We start from the raw sequence: 19,251 nt of genomic DNA on the forward strand, positions 1-19,251 counted from the left end.
CCACGTCAGTAGCTATGCAGTACATGCCCAAACCTTTTTAAAGAGATGGAGCCTTGCCTTGCGCCTTGCTCTGTCACTTTAGCCAAGCCTGAACCTGCTGTGAGACGGGAACAACTTTCATTTCATGTTCACACACACAGCTCCCTGTCCCTCCAGTCATATCAGGGGAGACTGAACAAGTGTTGGCCTTTTCAAATGGATGGAAATTGTTTTGGGCATGCAGAGTCACCTAGAAATAACAATTGTAGGTCCCCAGGAGGGTTAAATTATGAACACACAATGTGGCACAGACTCACACACACGGAAACACACACACACAACCATAGAAAGAAACACATCCATAGCCTGCATTCATTAACAATCTTGCGTGTGTGAACACAGACACACACATACACACTACAGACAGTGGTCTGACAGATGATTTCCGTGCTCTGTTTGTTCTAAAATCCCTTCTCCCCCTGAGGTCTGAACACTCATTATTCTCAGTGCAAAGTAGAACGGAATAAGCCACACAGTCAAAGAGCTCTCTACAGGCTTATACTGCATCTTTACAACACAGTGTCTAATCTCCCATTAAACCACATACATGGATATACACACACACACACGGTCACTTTACACACACATCAGGCATCAGCATAAAAGTGCATTTTACAGACTTATGCTTATAGTCTCAGTGATCTGATCTATCTATGTTTTATCTTCACAGGCGCACAGACGTATCTACCCCGCCACGTTTACAACTACTGTATGTATATAACGGGAAATTACTCATCTGTAGCATACACACTCCCTCACATTGACTATACTGTCCTTACGCTTGCACACACAAATACACCTGGACACACTCACTACAGGATGCATTAGGGTGTGTTGAATAAGTAAAGGATGATACTAAGAGAGGAGAGAAAGAGAGAGGGGGTATTGGACCCTGCTGTCTACTGTGGTTAAAGTGCATTACAGAGGGATTATATTATTATTATTTATTTGTTGTATTTTTACCCCTTTTTCTCCCCAATTTCGTGGTATCCAATTGGTAGTTACAGTCTTGTCCCATCGCTGCAACTCCCGTACGGACTCAGGAGAGACGAAGGTCAAGAGCCATGCGTCCTCCGAAACACGACCCTGCCAAGCCGCACTGTTCTTGACACACTGCTTGCTTAACCCGGAAGCCAGCCGCACCTATGTGTTGGAGGAAGCACTGTACAACTGACGAAAAAGTCAGCTTGCAAGCACCCGGCTCACCACAAGGAGTCGCTAGAGTGCGATGGGAGAAGGACATCCCAGTGGGCCAATCCCTCCCCTAACCCGGACGACGCTGGACCAATTGTGCGCTGCCTCATGGGTCTCCTGGTCACGGCCGGCTGTGACACAGCCTGGGATCGAACCCAGGTCTGTAGTGACATCTCAAGCACTGCGATGCAGTGCCTTAGACCTCTGCGCCACTTGGGCTGCCAACAGAGGGATTATTTAATGTGAAAATCCTACAGCTGGAGCAGGAAGAAAAGGATCTCTTTACGAACACTGAAAACTGTGTCAAAGTATCTGGCCATCCCTTGCATGACCAGTCAAGAACACATTTATATATGTTGGACGGTAAACGTTTACAACACACGTTTTATAGAAAGCGCAAATCAAATCTCTATTATTTGCCTTTCATGTTTAAATCTCTCTGTCTACACCCATATGTACTGTATAGTATAGACACACACAAACACAGATACACCCGCAAGCACACAGATTCACACACACACACACACACACACACACACACACACACACACACACACACACACACACACACACACACACACACACACACACACACACACACACACACACACACACACACACACACACACACACACACACACACACACACACACACACACAAAAGAGGGGAAGTGGTGGTGGTGTGTGTTGGTGTCCCAGGGGAAGAAGACAGACAGATGGACAGAGACAGATATCAGATGAGTCCTGCTGTCCTGTTGGGATCTTAGACTGACTGGCTATATTACATCTTAATCTCCCCACTCTCTAGTCTTAGACAAGAGCACGAGTCAAAGCCAAGCAAGCGAGAGAGAACCAGAGATAGCCACAGCCCCAGAGAGAGAGAGAGAGAGAGAGAGAGAGAGACAGAGAGAGAGAGAGGGAGAGAAAAGAGAGTGATACAGAGAGCCCATGAGAGACAGAGAGAGAGAAAAGAGAGTGATACAGAGAGCCCATGAGAGCCAGAGAGATAGAGCAAGAGACAGAGAGCATGAGAGAGAGAGCGTGAGAGCCAGAGAGAGAGAGTGAATGTGAAGGGAGGGGAGGAGAGGGGAGGGGAGCCAGGCAGACACAGACAGCAGCATATACAATGAATCTGACAGACTTGCTCTCAGACTGACTGTATTTCATTATAATCTCATAACACTCCAGCCCTGGAGGAGAGGAGTGGGCAGAGAGAGGCTGAGAAAGGCTGAGTGTGGGAGAGACGGAGGGAGGGTGAAAAGGAGGGAGGGAAACGATGAACAGAGAATCCTACTGCAGAGGGAAAATTGAAAGGGGCAGGTAGAGAGGGAGAAAGAGAGATGCACAAACACACACGCACATACGATCACGCACACATACACAGACAAACAAACACAGATAGACAAACAAACACACACTCTTACTCAAAATCACACACAAATAGGCATTAAGCACCCACAATGCAATTGGAATAAAAGCTCTGTAAATAGGCCAGCTCACACAAAAAACACTGCCCATATAAAACCTATTTATTAACAAACTAGAAATGCATGACTGTTGTACAGTAAAATAAATCATAAACCATTGTTACCAGGCAGTTTTGTCATACCATGCCACATATCACCTCTTTCATTTATCTCAATACAAATACATGAATCATGGAACAAGAGCCTAAGTATTTGAAATGCCCCTTTACCGCTCAGCCATTCCCATTTTCTGACCAGCCCTTCCTCCACACTATTTCTGTCCCACACACACACCACAAACCACACACTCTTTCACACACAAATCTCTCTGTCCCTGTCCCTCTCTCACACATCCAGCCACACACTCTCTCTCTCTTTGTCTCACCTGTGACAGTGATGAGCATGGGGGCCACCAAGGCTCTGTTGTTGTCCAGCTTGCGGCTCAGCCGGATCTCCCCGCTGCTGTGGTTGAGAAGCAGCAGGTGCAGCTCGTTGCCACGGTCGATAGTGTAGTAGAGGCGGTCGCTCACGTCCGGGTCGTGGGCCGGCACCCGTCCGATCCCCCCACTGGGGAAACTGTTGGAACGGTTGGACACAAAGTTGTTGAAGATAATCTGGAAGTCCTGGAGCTGGGGCCGGTTGTCGTTCTGGTCCACCAGCCGGATGCGCACCGTGGCCCGGCTCACCAGGGGGGCTGAGGTGGCCTGGACCACGATCACGTACTCTGAGCGGGCTTCGTAGTCCAGGTCGATGAGGGAGGTGAGCTCCCCAGAGAAGATGTCCATCTGGAAGATCTCAGGGATGTTGCCTTCTACGATCTGGTACATGATCTGGGCGTTGGCCCCCTCGTCTGGGTCTGTGGCTGTAATCTGGGCCACCACTGACCCCACAGCGCTGTTCTCCTTCACTAGAACCTCAAAGTCGTCTGCTGGGAACACGGGCGCGTTGTCGTTGACATCGAGAACTGTAACCTGGATGTGGACGGGCGTCCGCTGTGGAGGCACACCACGGTCCACTGCGTACGCGGTCAGCTCATAGAAGGGAACGCTCTCTCGATCCAGACGACGGACCGTGCGTACAATGCCCGATGTGGGCTCGATGGTGAAGTCTCCGTCGCCATCCTCCCCATTCTGGAAGGTGTACTGGACGCGGCCGTTGGCGTGGGCATCTCGGTCCATGGCGGATATCTGTAGGACGCTAGTGAAGGGTGGCGCGTCTTCACTGACGGTGCCCTGGTACCTGGGGCTGAGGAACTGTGGTGCGTTGTCATTCACATCGTTCACATTCACCTCTACGTAGGTGGTGTCAGACTTCTGTGGGATGCCGTTGTCCCGGGCGGTGATGGCCAGAGTGTAGGTCATCTGGTCTTCGTAGTCCAGCTCGGCCTGCAGGGTGATGGCTCCACTGGACGGGTTGATGCGGAACTGGGGGATGTTGTCCTCCAAGAAGTAGGTGATACGAGCGTTCTCACCAACGTCATCATCCGTGGCACTGATGACCACGACCGTGCTGCCCGGCGGCCGGTCCTCGTTCACAGACACTGAGTAGTGAGCGCTCTGGAATACAGGCCGGTGCGTGTTGGCATCCGTGATGTTGACGTGGACCTGGCACGTGTCGTGTAGTGTGCGGTCTGAGGCGGTCACAGTCAGAACGTAGCGCCGCTCCTGTTTGTAGTCGAGTGGCAGCGCTAGAGAGACCATCCCTGATCCTCCGGCTGTGCTTATGGCAAAGCGGTTACGCGTGTTGCCCCCCGTGATCTGATAGGTGACCGCACTGTTGACATCACGATCGACCGCGGTCACAACGACCACACTGGTGCCCACGGCCGCGTCCTCATTAAGCCTCACAAAGTACTCTTTCTGTAGGAACTCTGGCCTGTTGTCATTGACGTCCATCACTGTTATGGTCACGCTGGCTGTGGCAGAGAGAGGTGGGACGCCATAGTCTCTGGCATCCACCCCAAAGAAGAAGTGTTCCACAGACTCCCGGTCCAGAGCCGAGCTGACCGTCACCCAGCCGGTGGCAGAGTTGATGGCAAAGGGCATGTCAGGGCTAGTGCCAGTCAGCCTATACTCCAGACGGGCATTGTCCCCAGAGTCGGTGTCGATGGCCTGGATGTGGAGAATGGAGCTGCCCACGGGGGCACTCTCCAGCACTGACGCCTGGAACGGTGTGGACACAAAGATGGGAGGGTTGTCGTTGACGTCGGTCACCTGCACGCTGATGATACCTGTATTGTTGGAGAGGGGCGGCCGGCCGTTATCCTGGGCCCGGACCCTCAGAGTGTACTCCCTCTCTGCTTCAAAGTCCAGAGGGGCAACTACCTGGATCTCCCCTGTCACACTGTCGATGTTGAACTGGCCCCGGCTGTTCCCACTGATGATGTTGTAGTGGACGGCCGCGTTGCTATCCTTATCATGGTCCGTAGCACTTACCCTCAAGATCTCCGAGTGGGGCCGGACATCCTCCCTGACCGCCACCACATAGCGCTTCTCGCTGAACTGGGGAACGTTGTCGTTCTCGTCCAGCACCGTGATGAAGACCTTAACGGTGGCTGAGCGCGGCCCGGGCTCCTTTCCCTGGTCACTGGCCTCCACGTGGAGGGTGTAACGCTCGTTGGTCTCCCTGTCGACTGCCCCCCGCGTAGTGATCAGCCCTGAGCGGGGGTCAATCTCGAAAGCGGCGCGAGCGGTGGCTGCGGTGTCTCCTATGAAGCGGTAGCGGATGTTGGCGTTGGACGGGGCATCCAGGTCAGTGGCTCGGAGCTGCAGGATGGGGTAACCCTCTTCCACATTCTCCCGGATGGTTTCCCGGTACTCTGCATGCTCAAAAATGGGCGAGTGGTCATTGCGGTCGGCCACGGTGATGGCCACCATGGTGGTGCCAGAGAGGCGTGGAGAGCCGTGGTCTGACGCTGTGACCCGGAAGTAATGCAGGTCCATGTGCTCCCTGTCCAGCACCTGGGAGGTGGTGATGAGGCCCGTGTCGGGGTCGATGTGGAAGTAGTCAGTTGATCTGCTGTTCATAAGAGGGGCCATGGTGTAGCTGAGCCTGCCTGCATCACCTGAGTCTGGGTCTGTGGCTGAAATGGCTATGACTGAGGTGCCTGGGGGCTGGTTCTCTGGTACCTGCACCTGGAAGTTATACAGGGAGAAGTGAGGGTGTCTGTTGGCAGCACGCCGAACGCGTCCCACCACCAAAACCTCTTTCTCTCTGTCCTCCTCACCTCTATCTTTCACTATGTGCCTTTCCAGGCTTCTCTCTCCCCTGGAACTGTGCCTTTCCTCCTCTTCTTCCCACTCTCCCTGTGTGCTTTCATCCCCCTGCCACTCTTTGTTCCCCCCTCCTCCTGCTCCACTCTGTGCCTGTGTGTGCCTGGCCCTCTCCTGACCCTTTCCTCCCTCTCCCTCTCCCTCTCCAGTTTCATCTGTTTGGGCTGTGGCTCTCTTTGTTATTCCTTCTGACTCCCACTCCTCCACTTCCTCCCTCCACGCCTCTCTGGCCTGTCTCTCCCCCTCCCCCACCTGTAATTCTCCTTCCCCAGACCCCTCTTCAACCTCGACCCCCATATGCCTCCCTCGCAGACTGACACCTTCTTGTTGTAATGGCACCAGTTTACTGGATTTTAATTGCGTGCGTGTGCCCCCCTGTACAGTGGTTAAGCTGTCGACAGCACACGCAGCGTGGAGGCACTCTTCCGGGAACGACCCCTGCTGTGTCTGTGAGCACGGTCCACTCAGATCCCCAGACACCTGTCTACTATCGGCATCGTTACTTTCGTCACTCGTTAGAACATTCTCCTCTTTGTTCTCCTCGTTGCTATTGTTGTTGTGGTTCTGGTTGTCATTTCTGATGTTGTTATTGTTATTGACGTTGTGAACACTCCCGAAAAAGATTGGCTGAAAGTGGTGAGCCAAATCTGCGTGTTTACTTTGGGAATCCTGTGTAAAGGTTTTCATGGGAGCTGTCCACAGTGCCTGTGGTGCTGAACCCAGCTGAGAAGGGGTAGTGTGGTGGGGGCTAGCCTGTGGCCGGGAATGTGAGTCTGAGTCATCATCCCGTTTAGTCAGGTTGAGCTCGATGGAGAATGATAAAGGGGTTGTGGTTACGATATCCTTGTGAGTAATACCAGACTTAATTGCACGGGCGTATGCCGAGAATGATATAGTGAAAGCAGTGATGGAAGACATTACAGGCGTGACGAGAGCTGACTCACTGTGAGCTGGCTCAGACTGAGGGTGAGGATTAGTGGCTCGAACAGACAATTCTGCTGCCTGTATGTCGTCATGGAATAAGGAAAACGAGTTTGTAGAGCTAAGTGAATTTATGTTTTCATTAGCGGTATGCCTAACGTTAGATAGAAAACAGAGGCTCTCCGTAATATTTGTGGTGGGGGAAAAGTGGATGTCGACATTACTCCCTGCTATGCTCCCCCTAGGTCCAATAACGTTGGCTGAAGGTCCTCCCCCCACATCCATCTGCTGCAAAACACAACACCTCGTTACGAGGAGAGACCCCCAGGGTAACCCCTTGCTCTCTACACGGGATTGAGAGGTCTGTTCTCGGCCTGCCAACACTGATAATTTCTGTGGAGGAGCAGCCCGCACTTTAGGCTTGGTTGTTAGATAAACAGAGGCAAAATCATCCTCCGGATCATTTGCGTTTACGTGATTGTTGACTTGTGCCTTCTCTCCGTCCATCCTCTGGCCCACACCCATGGGATGCCCAGGACTGGGCACTGCAGGCGTGTCTCGGGTACGACTACAGTAACAACCTGTGAGGGCCATCCGCCCTTCAGTAATCCCGGGCGACTGGTAACATCTGGCCGCGCTGCCTACGGCGGCTGAGGTGAGATGGCCTGTGTAGGGCTCTTGCGCCCCGCTTCTCCCTGTTCTCCCAATGGTCATAGTCAACGAACGATTGCAACCATTGCTTGTGAGATCGATAGCATTGTGACTGCCCACATGAGAACAATCCCCGGTGGCCACCTCGCCGGAGTTCAAAGCATTATCGGCCAAATGAGAGTGAGGGCCCCATGTCAGCTGTCCAGGTGGTTGCTTAGCTATATATATGTGCTGTGTTGGAGAAAGTGGGTGGCGGAGAGGCCTTCTACACCTTTCAGAAGCCCCTCTCACGTCCCTAGCTATCTCGAACGCCTCGCTCTCAGGTCCCGGGTGGTGGCCGCGCACAAAAACTCTCCTGGTGTCGGGTTTGGAGAGCAGCAGACAGGATGGTAACCGCGCGCACACTCTAGTCCTTTGTACAAACCGCATTTTGCCATTTTGAACAGGGGAAGAGAAAACAGGTGAAACAACGCCCCTCTCCCCACTGCTGCTCCTGCTCATACCTGCAGGGTCGGGAAGCATGTCTCCATTCCACGCCCCTGTCGACCACCCTTCTTCCGTGCACAAGGGTCCAAAAGGGTCTCCGTGCGCTCCGTGCCATATAAAAAGACTCCACACTGGGCATTCTGGTCCCGATGGGAACCGCTGTAACGTCCACCTGGGGCGAATCACCGAGCCGCTGTTGCTCGCCAAGACCCCAGCTTCCCCGGGATGGCTAGGTGTCTCAGGGCAGGGTCCCGGGCTCCAGCGGCAGGGCCCTGCTGCCTTCCCCGGGATAACTGCTAACAAAGGGCTGAGGAGCAGGTGGAGAAGAAGTGGCGAGAGCAGGCAGGAACCCAGTAGCAGTGCAGCCATTAGTCTGGTAAGATCCTTTCTCCTCTCCCCCTTTCTCCCTCTCACCCCTCTCTCTTTCTCTCTCCCTCTATCTTCGAGTGCGTCTCTTCCTCTCTTCAGTCGCCGGCTAGGTCGCCAGCTCCAGCGGCACCGCTCGACACCTTCCCCCGCGCTCCCCCGTCTCTCCTTGGGCCCGGGAAGTTGTCATTTACTCGCTGTGTTCGGTAGAACTCGGGCTGTCGGCGTCAGGGGTGCAGCATCTCTCCCTTTCATTCATATCCAACATGGCTCTCAGCAGACCCCGTGGTACTACCATCCTCGCGTTATACTCTCCTCCTCTCTACACCCCTCCCCCTCGCTACTCTCTTCCTCCGCCTCCCTCTCTACTCACAGAAATAGGAGAGAATGGTTTATTCCAGCGCGCAGGGCTGTTACCCCACCCGTAGCCGCCATATCCACAACTGGAAGCGACTCTATATCTCACAATCATCTTTTAATAAACCCATCTCAATAAATTACATTATAGCCTTATAGCCTATATCAGAACCTAATAGCATGTAGCATATGAAACCAAATGCCATTTTGGTGATAATGAGAAATATTTAGGCTTTATTAAATATGAAAGTATAACACAGAGAGTACTGCAAATTGTGTTTATTATTGCACATGTTCTGTCACTCGTAACCTAATACATTATAAAGACAGTTAGGCTTATGTTATGTACCAAATGAGCTGGCTGAATTGAGCCTCTTCATGACGCCATGCTCTGCCTAAACATCAATGAGTAATTTACAGTAGCCTAGCCTAGGCTACCCCCTATTCATTGCTTTTCTTTCGATATAATCATCACCCTTCACTTATTATTTTAGTTAAACATGAATTTATATGGATATGACCAAATATATTTCCTTGTATTTGCAAAGTGGATGAAAAGTAGTTTATATGAAAATATCACTTGTATTCCCAATTTAATCCCACAATTCATTCTGCTGGTGAATTATACAACCTATCAAATGAAATCCCCACATTTCGGAAATGGCTGAGGGAGGGAAGGCGTGTCTGGCAGCCTTGGCTTGTATCGTCGGATGTGCTGTGGCACAAAATTGATATGTTAGGAAAACCAATCTGTATTTCTCTCAGTCTGGCTGCCTGTCGCCGCTGCCACGGTTGGAGCGGATCCACGCATTTTGAAATATTCATGCTCCAACCACAATAATATTGTGGACAAAAAAACGCCAACCCCCGCGCTCTATGCATTTGCTCTCTTCTGATATCCGAGCCGAGCTGAGAACAGTCAGTCAGTAGCCGCGAGGAGGCGAGGGTCAGACCGTTAAGGCAGGCAGCCCTGTTGGGTGTCATTGCTCGATCGCCTTGCTCGCACACCAACAATATTTTCTGTGAAAAGTAGGTTATGCTGGCGAGCCGCCCTCTCGGTGGTTAGGATGGATAGGCCTACATGTTATCTCGCGCAAAGCAGTCTAGCCAAAGTGGCACTTGTGATATCATAGTGAAATAGTGTGAGGAAGAAAATGCAATTTACCAGGTTACATTAAAACTGGATATCATTCCATGATATTCCTAGATTTAATATAAATAATGTATCTGGATAAACACACTTTTGTATTAATGGAAAGTTCTTGAAATGTGAAGCGACGTCAAAGCGGGGTGCTGTAAAACTCTAGCCGTCCATAGTCTCAATGGTGACTCCCTGTTTAAATAAAGGTGAAATAAAAACATGTAAAAATAAAAAAAATGATAAACAACGTGAACGAGAGGCTTGTAGAATCATGACTCTTCCGAGTTTTCAGTTCATCGTTGGCCGGTAGTTGGTCCTGCGTGCTCTGGGAATGACTGACTCAAATGAACCAAACTAGTAGAAAGATTCGTTATTTTGATTGAACGAGTCGAAAAGAGCCGAACTTCCCATCACTACAATACATTCTAAAATGTACGCGTGCCCACACACACACACACGCAGACCTATACGTGCATTAACGAGATACATATATCATTAGCTGATACATTAGTGCACTTAACCGTCAAATGAATGTTGCATGGCCAGAGCAATGTTGCATTAACGTAGTTGGTTGGCCTCTGGATAAAAGCATGTGTTATTTTCTTGTAATTTCATACATTTATTCACGCGCAACCCATATTCTGAGTAGGAGGTAAGTATTTTGAGTAGGAGCTATCCTTTAACTTAACAGGTCTTATGTGGACTCAAATGGTCCGAGTGATGCAGCAGGCCTATTTAGAGTGTCGCTGTCCGCTGTAATGAGGTCGATCACAGAGCTACTAAATATGACCCAACATTTCAAGTCATTTCTCGTCGGAAAGATATCAATGTTGTGGACTGCTCAGACTTAGAGTTCTTTGTTTAAAGTGTTCAACAAGGATTCATTTTTTGAGAGTTCTGCCCCTGAACAAGGCAGTTAACCCACTGTTCCCCGGTAGGCCGCCATTGTAAATAAGAATTTGTTCTTAAATGACTTGCCTAGTTAAATAAAGGTTAAATATATATATATATATATTTTTAATGGTTATGTAGGCTACTTTCAGCATAGTCGACATGGTCGCTGTCCATGGTACTGTAGTGCTGACATGTCCATAGCCTGATCGTGCGCCAATCTATCCCATCACATTTTTGTCTTATTTTATTACTTTTGTGGGTCTGATGGACCCAGAACATTTTGGGGTTTTTAAGTCTTTGTCAATGCAAATGCTCAGATATTTGTAGGCGGGAACATGATCAATGGGAGAACCATCCAAATAATAAATATGTAGTTCATTGCATTCATTTTCGCACCAGGTTATCAATTAACCTATCAGTTCTAAACATGTATATTCCTTCTCTATGCTGCCTGTAGCATGATCGTTTTTAATGCGCGCATATAGGCCTATGAAGGACAGCTGTTGGTCGGAGAACGTCTCCAGAGTCGCCGAGTAGCATATTAATCCAGCCAGCTGGTCAAACAAGCGAGTCACTCAGAAGAGTCATTCAAAAACAACGAATCGTTCGCAAACTGTACATCACACATTTATAGACACCCTTTTCAAAAAACGGTTGTGTCCAAATTTAACTGGGTGGCTCCCCTCCACGCAACCGTGGATCCATAAGCGCATCCCCACTGGGAGTCCCCTATCTATCTGCCACGAGCTGCTTTTCAACGGTGTGAGTTACCATGGGAACAGCGAAAGTGGGAGTACTTTTAGCCTGTGGTGGATTATACCCGCGGAGGGGTCGAGTGTGCAGGGAGGGAGGGGCACTGTGGAGGCTTTCTTCACTCATTTTGCCTGCCAGTCACATACTCCTTAGCCTAATTGCATGCCCCCGGCCCCTCTCTCCTTGTCTGACCAGGCCCGGTGCCACAGAGTCTCCAGACCCTTTCCCCCTCCCTGAAATCCTGAGCGGCAGGTGGTAGCGGCGGCACGGTTTACATCTGGCCTCGACTGGAAATTATGCGGCAGTATATATTCACGAGAGGTGTGAGGGAACGCACATAGATTGACGGATAGGCTAATCGTGTCATTTGCCAATGCCAACCAATCGCCTGTTGTCATCGACATCGATCATTTATGGGAAAAGGCCAGGGCCCTGGCCGTCCTGCCACTTAGACAGGTCGACACAGAGGGTCGCTATCCGGGAAGACCCACTCCATCCCTCCTCTCTCTGATGGCATATGGCAGCAACTGCGTGGCGCATGTGGGGTGATTGTGTGAATCTTGCAACAGCTTATATAGGGCCTATGGTTTGCGCGTGAATAATACAGCAGTAAGCCTCTGCACACTACGCTGACGTGAATACCAAACAGCCAAGAAAGATAAAGGGCCCTTAGCGCTCCTTGATCTCACAGTTGATTAGAGACCATTCATTTATTCATTGTTCGGGCCTATTGTCCTATTGAAACCTGTTTCCTCTCATGTTTGAAGTGTGTTTTCCTTCTTGCCTTCAACAGAGTCAACCAAAAGGATGATGATGTCATTAATTATTTGGGGAGATTAGCCCTATGTGATAAGGCCACATGGTCCATATGTTTGTTATCTGGCTGCTAGTTTATTAGATTCAGACAGGGGCCTAGAGCTTGGCCAATTTGATCATGAAATTACTGGCTCTACCATCCTATACACAAACACATCAATCCACCATTCTGGGTTCCATTATAAATCAACACATCAATCCACCATTCTGGGTTCCATTATAAATCAACACATCAATCCACCATTCTGGGTTCCATTATAAATCAACACATCAATCCACCATTCTGGGTTCCATTATAAATCAACACATCAATCCACCATTCTGGGTTCCATTATAAATCAACACATCAATCCACCATTCTGGGTTCCATTATAAATCAACACATCAATCCACCATTCTGGGTTCCATTATAAATCAACACATCAATCCACCATTCTGGGTTCCATTATAAATCAACACATCAATCCACCATTCTGGGTTCCATTATAAATTAACACATCAATCCACCATTCTGGGTTCCATTATAAATCAACACATCAATCCACCATTCTGGGTTCCATTATAAATCAACACATCAATCCACCATTCTGGGTTCCATTATAAATCAACACATCAATCCACCATTCTGGGTTCCATTATAAATTAACACATCAATCCACCATTCTGGGTTCCATTATAAATCAACACATCAATCCACCATTCTGGGTTCCATTATAAATCAACACATCAATCCACCATTCTGGGTTCCATTATAAATCAACACATCAATCCACCATTCTGGGTTCCATTATAAATCAACACATCAATCCACCATTCTGGGTTCCATTATAAATCAACACATCAATCCACCATTCTGGGTTCCATTATAAATCAACACATCAATCCACCATTCTGGGTTCCATTATAAATCAACACATCAATCCACCATTCTGGGTTCCATTATAAATCAACACATCAATCCACCATTCTGGGTTCCATTATAAATCAACACATCAATCCACCATTCTGGGTTCCATTATAAATCAACACATCAATCCACCATTCTGGGTTCCATTATAAATCAACACATCAATCCACCATTCTGGGTTCCATTATAAATCAACACATCAATCCACCATTCTGGGTTCCATTATAAATCAACACATCAATCCACCATTCTGGGTTCCATTATAAATCAACACATCAATCCACCATTCTGGGTTCCATTATAAATCAACACATCAATCCACCATTCTGGGTTCCATTATAAATCAACACATCAATCCACCATTCTGGGTTCCATTATAAATTAACACATCAATCCACCATTCTGGGTTCCATTATAAATTAACACATCAATAGACCATTCTGGGTTCCATTATAAATCAACACATCAATCCACCATTCTGGGTTCCATTATAAATCAACACATCAATCCACCATTCTGGGTTCCATTTTAAATACATTGAAACAACCATGTTGCTAGGTAAAACATTTTAACACATTGGAAAGGGTTTTCTGTCATATAAACATCTAAAGCAAATATAATGAAAATCTCTTGATATGATGAAGAGAGAAGTTTACTGACACACACACACACACACACACACACACACACACACACACACACACACACACACACACACACACACACACACACACACACACACACACACACACCCACCCACCCACCCACCCACCCACCCACCCACCCACAGTTATATTCAGGTCACAGAGTTTTGTTTATAAAACCAGTGATGAGAGAGACCGTGTGGATGGATGAAGGAGGGAAAGTGACAGAGACAGAAGTACATTTTCAGTGTGGGCAAACAACGGTAAACACATTTTTTAAAGGATGTTCTGGGTGAGTGTGTGCCTTAAGTATATTGTATGCGTGTCAGAAAAATTGTGCATGTGTTTTTGTGTGTGTGTGTGTGTTTGTAGTTTTTTAGGCCAGCTGTGTGTTGTCTCTTATCAGCCAGTGACCCAAATCACTGAATAAAGAGAAAGGGAGAGAGAAAGGGAGAGAAAGGGAGAGAGAGAGAGATGGGGCTGAAGAGCGGGAGAGAGAGTAAGTTGACATTTAAAAAGGAGAATGATGAAAAATTATGCAGCACAGATATAAATATCAGACCTTGGTATTCCCTAAACAATGCTTTTACCATTGCTCTCTCACTACACGAACACAATCCCCCCAAGCCTATTCCCATAGATCGTATCAAACTGCCATGGCACTGATTATGGAAATGTTCTGAAGAATGTGAACATTCAGATAGAACACAGATGTGAAAATGGCTAGAATGAAATCTTTCACCATGAGGAAATATTCAGAACATAAATCCCTATTGCCATTTTACCAATGACAGACAAAAGTTAACCCTCGAAATACAATGTCTAAACACAGAATCACATAGTCACTGCAATAAATATAGATTGAGATCTAGATCAGTAGGCTACACGATGAGGTCATGAGATTCTAGAGCAATATTTGCCAGGTCTAAGAGCTAGCAGAGCCACAGCGGCGTCAGGCTGGATCTATCCAAGCTGGATTCATATCAGATGAGATTAGGCTGGATGGAGGATCTCTATCACACTACTGTGGTCTGGGTTGCATCAGACTGGCTCCTGGTGGCCGCTGGCCCAGGTCGCACTGGAATCTGGATCCATTTCAGATGGGAACCCTACCAATACAAATTGCATCAGCAGCAGCTGAATGGCTGGATCTCTATCACTGGGTATTGTAGGTATCACTATCAGCAGAGATCAGTAGGACTTTATGAGACTTCATCAGCATTAGCTAAAGAAGTGTATTATCCGTATAAGCAGAGCTACTAAACTAGGGTCCTGGGGGGCTTGAACCCAGCAGGGGGCATCCCAGACCCGGCCTCATGCTGACTCTAGATCATTATTGCTGGATGTGCAGTTACTTTGATATAGGAGCTTCTCAACCATTTGGCTGGTTAAGAGGATATTGGATTAAATGAAAGTGCTGGGAGAGGGTCAATATCCATGCTGGTACCTCTTCCCCCTTGACATCATTTGAACAGTGATGTGATCTGATCAGCTAGTAAGCATGTGAATGTTTGAATGTAGACTTAAGATTGCACACACACATAGCATGCCTGCATAAACGTCTGAGAAAACAGAATCAGGAAATAAATGATTAAAAGCAGTTAAAGCAGCAGTCAGCAGGAGAAACAATAGCAAGGCTTTCTCCCCACCCCTGTTTCCTTAAAAAGCTGAGGGATGGGGCTGAACAAATGTAACCACTCTCAAATTCATAGACAGAGCTGTGGATGCAAGGACTGACCATCCATCACAGGCAGCGTGTGGTACCAACATTGGGGAGGATGGCTCATTGTAATAGCTAGAATGGAATGAATGGAATGGTATCAAACATCTGGTTTCCATGAGTTTGATACCATTCCATTCACTCCATCCCAGCCATTATGAGCCTTCCTCCTCTAATCAGCCTCATCTCCTGAACCATCCATATCAATTCTAGTTTTAACCATGTTTTAAGGCTATATAGTGTTCATTTACATTTACTTTGTTTACACATATTGAAATAAAATAACCTTATATTTTGGGTTCTAATGGGGTACAACAGTTAAACTCAGCTCATGAGGCAATTACGTTATATTCTACAAGAATCTATGCTTACACACCATTCATTTATACATCTAAAAATGGATGCAGCAACTGCTGATTGTCCCTTTAAATAATCATAATGCACTAATTCAGAGAATCATTAAAACAATGGATGGTTGGTCTCATTTGCTCACAATTAGGTATCCAGCATTGAGAAATTCAAATTCAACCAGTTCCCTAATTTGTATTCAACCAGGGTAGAGTGAGGATGAGAGAAAGGAAAGGGAGCCACAGAACGAGAGAAGGAGAGAGAGAGGCAGAGAGGGCTGGATGACAGCTGTTGCATGAGGAGTTTATCTGATTAAATCTGTCCATCTCCGGGCCCCTGCCCCTGCCATCAACCACAACCCAACCCCCACAAATTCAAGTTCTCCTCTCACCACACTCTGCACATTCAAAGACACTATGTGACTCGCTCAACAGGAGCCACATTCTCTTGGAAATAAGCAAGCCTGATGTGCAAAATTGCCCCTGTGTTTAAAGACACAATTTATCTTTCAGATAGAATCCCTATCAGTCTCTTCGTCACAGCCACCACTGCCTCTGTGTTCAAAGTGGCTGTGACTGACATTAAGAAGCAAATATCCTGGATGTTCTAACTGATATCAGTCACTGTGTTTTTGTGTTACACATAATTTATGTTATCTCTCTGCTCCTCAGTCTCGCTGTTAGCCTCCCTCCACCCCCAATCTCCCATCCTGTCGTTTCCTGGCTTGGTAGGGTATACCCAGTCAGTCGGCCAAAGCACTTAAATACACATCAATATCAGTAGCCTAGCCTAGCCTACTCCCTCCGTCTTTTTCTCCCTCCCTCCCTCCCTCCCTCCCTCCCTCCCTCCCTCCCTCCCTCCCTCCCTCCCTCCCTTCCTTCCTTCTGTGCTCTCTCCTGCACTCTCTCTCTCTGGCAACCACAAAGAACTCTATTCTCATGGGCATCCCTGACCTCATTCATCTCCCTGTTTTCCCCCTCCTTTAAGACAGTAGATTTGCTCATAGCATTTACTCTGCATGCTCTCCTCCTTTCCCTTTGCATTCATCCCTCCATTTTTGAACTTCTTTCATGTTTGCATCCCCTTTTCTCTCTCTCCTCCCTCTATTGTCTCTGGCCAACCAAGGCCTGAGGGGAGTGATTGACAAGCAGGCAGGGCAGGCGAAGGGGAGAGACATGATAGCAGGAGATGAAAAGCAAGGCTGCCTGCTGGTGGACTGTCTGTCAGGTGGTTGAAATATCTGTCAGTAGACCTCCACCCTGTGGCTATGTTCATGTACTGCATGACCCCTGCCTCGTCTTGTCAGACTTCTAAAGCCAGACTTGCTTATCTCATTGGCTGTGGGGAATGGGAACACGGGAACACACACACACACACAACCATTTCCAAACTGCAATAACCAGTCCCATATTCCCAGGATTTAAAAAAGCTAAAGTCATAGCATTGCATCATGTTGCACCAGAAATCTAGCCAGTATATGGCAATCTGAGTATGAATTTACTCACAAATATGAAACAGAATGGTGAATAAACTATGGGAAATCAACTAGGCTTCAGTGCTGTAAACATACTGCCCTCTATTCCCCTGCTAAATGGATAAATACAACTGCTGGAGTCAGAAACAGCTGATTCCACACAGTTCAGTGTAACACTGAACTTAGTGTCACCCCATACATCTGCTCTGTAAAACCCTGTCTCTCTCAAGAGGTTTGGTCTGGCGTCAGCAAACCGTGTCTCCACCTTGCATCGGGAAGACTGTGGGGGTAAAAGTGCAGAGGTGTGTGTATGGAGATATGGTGTGTATTTATTAGGCACTAAACGGATGGAAACAGAATTAAACAGGGAGTGACTACTGAAACATGTCCAATCAGAAAGGCTCAATTTCATTTTACATTGCAAAGCATTTTACTACTGTGTCATAATGAATAGTTCAGTGGAGGCTGGTAGGAGGACCTATAGGAGGGCAGGCTCATTATAATATCTAGAATGCTATAAAACCATATGTTTGACTCCATTCCATTCCAGCAATTACAGTGAGCCTGTCCTCCTATTGCTCCTCCCAGCGGCCTCCTCTGGAATATGTTTACCCATGGTGGTGGTGGTGTTGGGAGGCCAGACAGCTGAAGCCTGTGGAGAGCTCCAATGACAGCTGTTCCATCTCATTATGGGGGGGGGGGGGTCAAAAGGACACCGGGGGGAGGGGGAAATAATCACTACATCTTTCATACAGAGAGCATAGAGCTTGGTGTGGCAGGACCAGCTAATGATGAGGAGAAAGCTCTTACATTCCCCAATTATTCTCAATCGTCGCCAACGTGGGGAAGATTCTAATTGCGTGGCCCCGTCACCCATTTTAATTGCCTAGGATGAACTTGAGCATCCATGTACCTTTCTTTTATTAGCGCTATGATTGGGTAAATTATCTGATATTGCCTACAAATGAATTATTCTCATAACCAATTATTTCCATAATCCCCAGGCATTATCTAACCATCTATAGATTTTCCCTGTAACTTGTCACACTTAAAGCTGGAATACTTATCTGCTAAATACATTTTTGGATTTATAAATGAATTATATATACACCAATTGATTCTTGAAGAATATAACCTATGCCTCATGAGTTTAGTTCAACTGTCGTACCTCATCAAAACCCAAAATATAGTTTGTAAACAATATATACTGAAAATATAAATGCAAAATTTAAGATTTTACTTATTTACAGTTCATATAAGGAAATCAGTCAATTGAAATAAATAAATTAGGCCCAAAACGATGGATTTTACATGACTGGGCAGGGATGCAGCCATGGGTGGGCATTGGAGGGCACAGGCCCACCCAATCAGAATGAGTTTTCCCCCAAAAAAGGGCTTTATTAAAGACAGAAATACTCAATACCCCTCCCCCCTCAGATGAGTCCGCAGGTGAAGAAGCCGGATGTGGTGGTCCTGAGCTGGCGTGGTTACACGTGATCTATGGTTGTGAGGCCGGTTTTCTGGCAACAGCTCTGGTGGACATTCCTGCAGTCAGCATGCCAATTGCACGCTCCCTCAACTTGCGACATCTGTGGCATTGTGTTGTGACAAAACTGCTAATTTTAAAAGTGGCTTTTTATTGTCCCCAGCACAAGGTGCACTTGTGTAATGATCATGTTTAATCAGCTTCTTGAGATGCCACACCTGGCAGGTGGATGGATTATCTTGGCAAAGGAGAAATGCTCACTAACAGGGATGTAAACAAATCTGTGCACATTTCAGAGAAATAAGCATTTTGTGCA

General features: G+C 47.5%; 1 protein-coding gene across 1 annotated transcript in view; it reads right to left on the bottom strand.

The window, feature by feature from the left end:
- Positions 1-8,747, bottom strand: part of LOC106566780 (cadherin EGF LAG seven-pass G-type receptor 3) — a 51,925-nt gene extending 43,178 nt beyond the window's left edge. Inside the window, exon 1 of the mRNA XM_014135168.3 lies at positions 3,085-8,747. Within this exon, the coding sequence (XP_013990643.3) occupies positions 3,085-8,398 (5,314 nt within the window). The 5' untranslated portion in view covers positions 8,399-8,747. The remainder of the gene's footprint in view (positions 1-3,084) is intronic.
- Between the last annotated feature and the right edge of the window lie 10,504 nt (positions 8,748-19,251).

This window comes from Salmo salar, chromosome 13, assembly GCF_965601325.2.
Source record: "Salmo salar chromosome 13, fSalSal1, whole genome shotgun sequence".
In the NCBI taxonomy this organism is placed as follows: domain Eukaryota; kingdom Metazoa; phylum Chordata; class Actinopteri; order Salmoniformes; family Salmonidae; genus Salmo; species Salmo salar.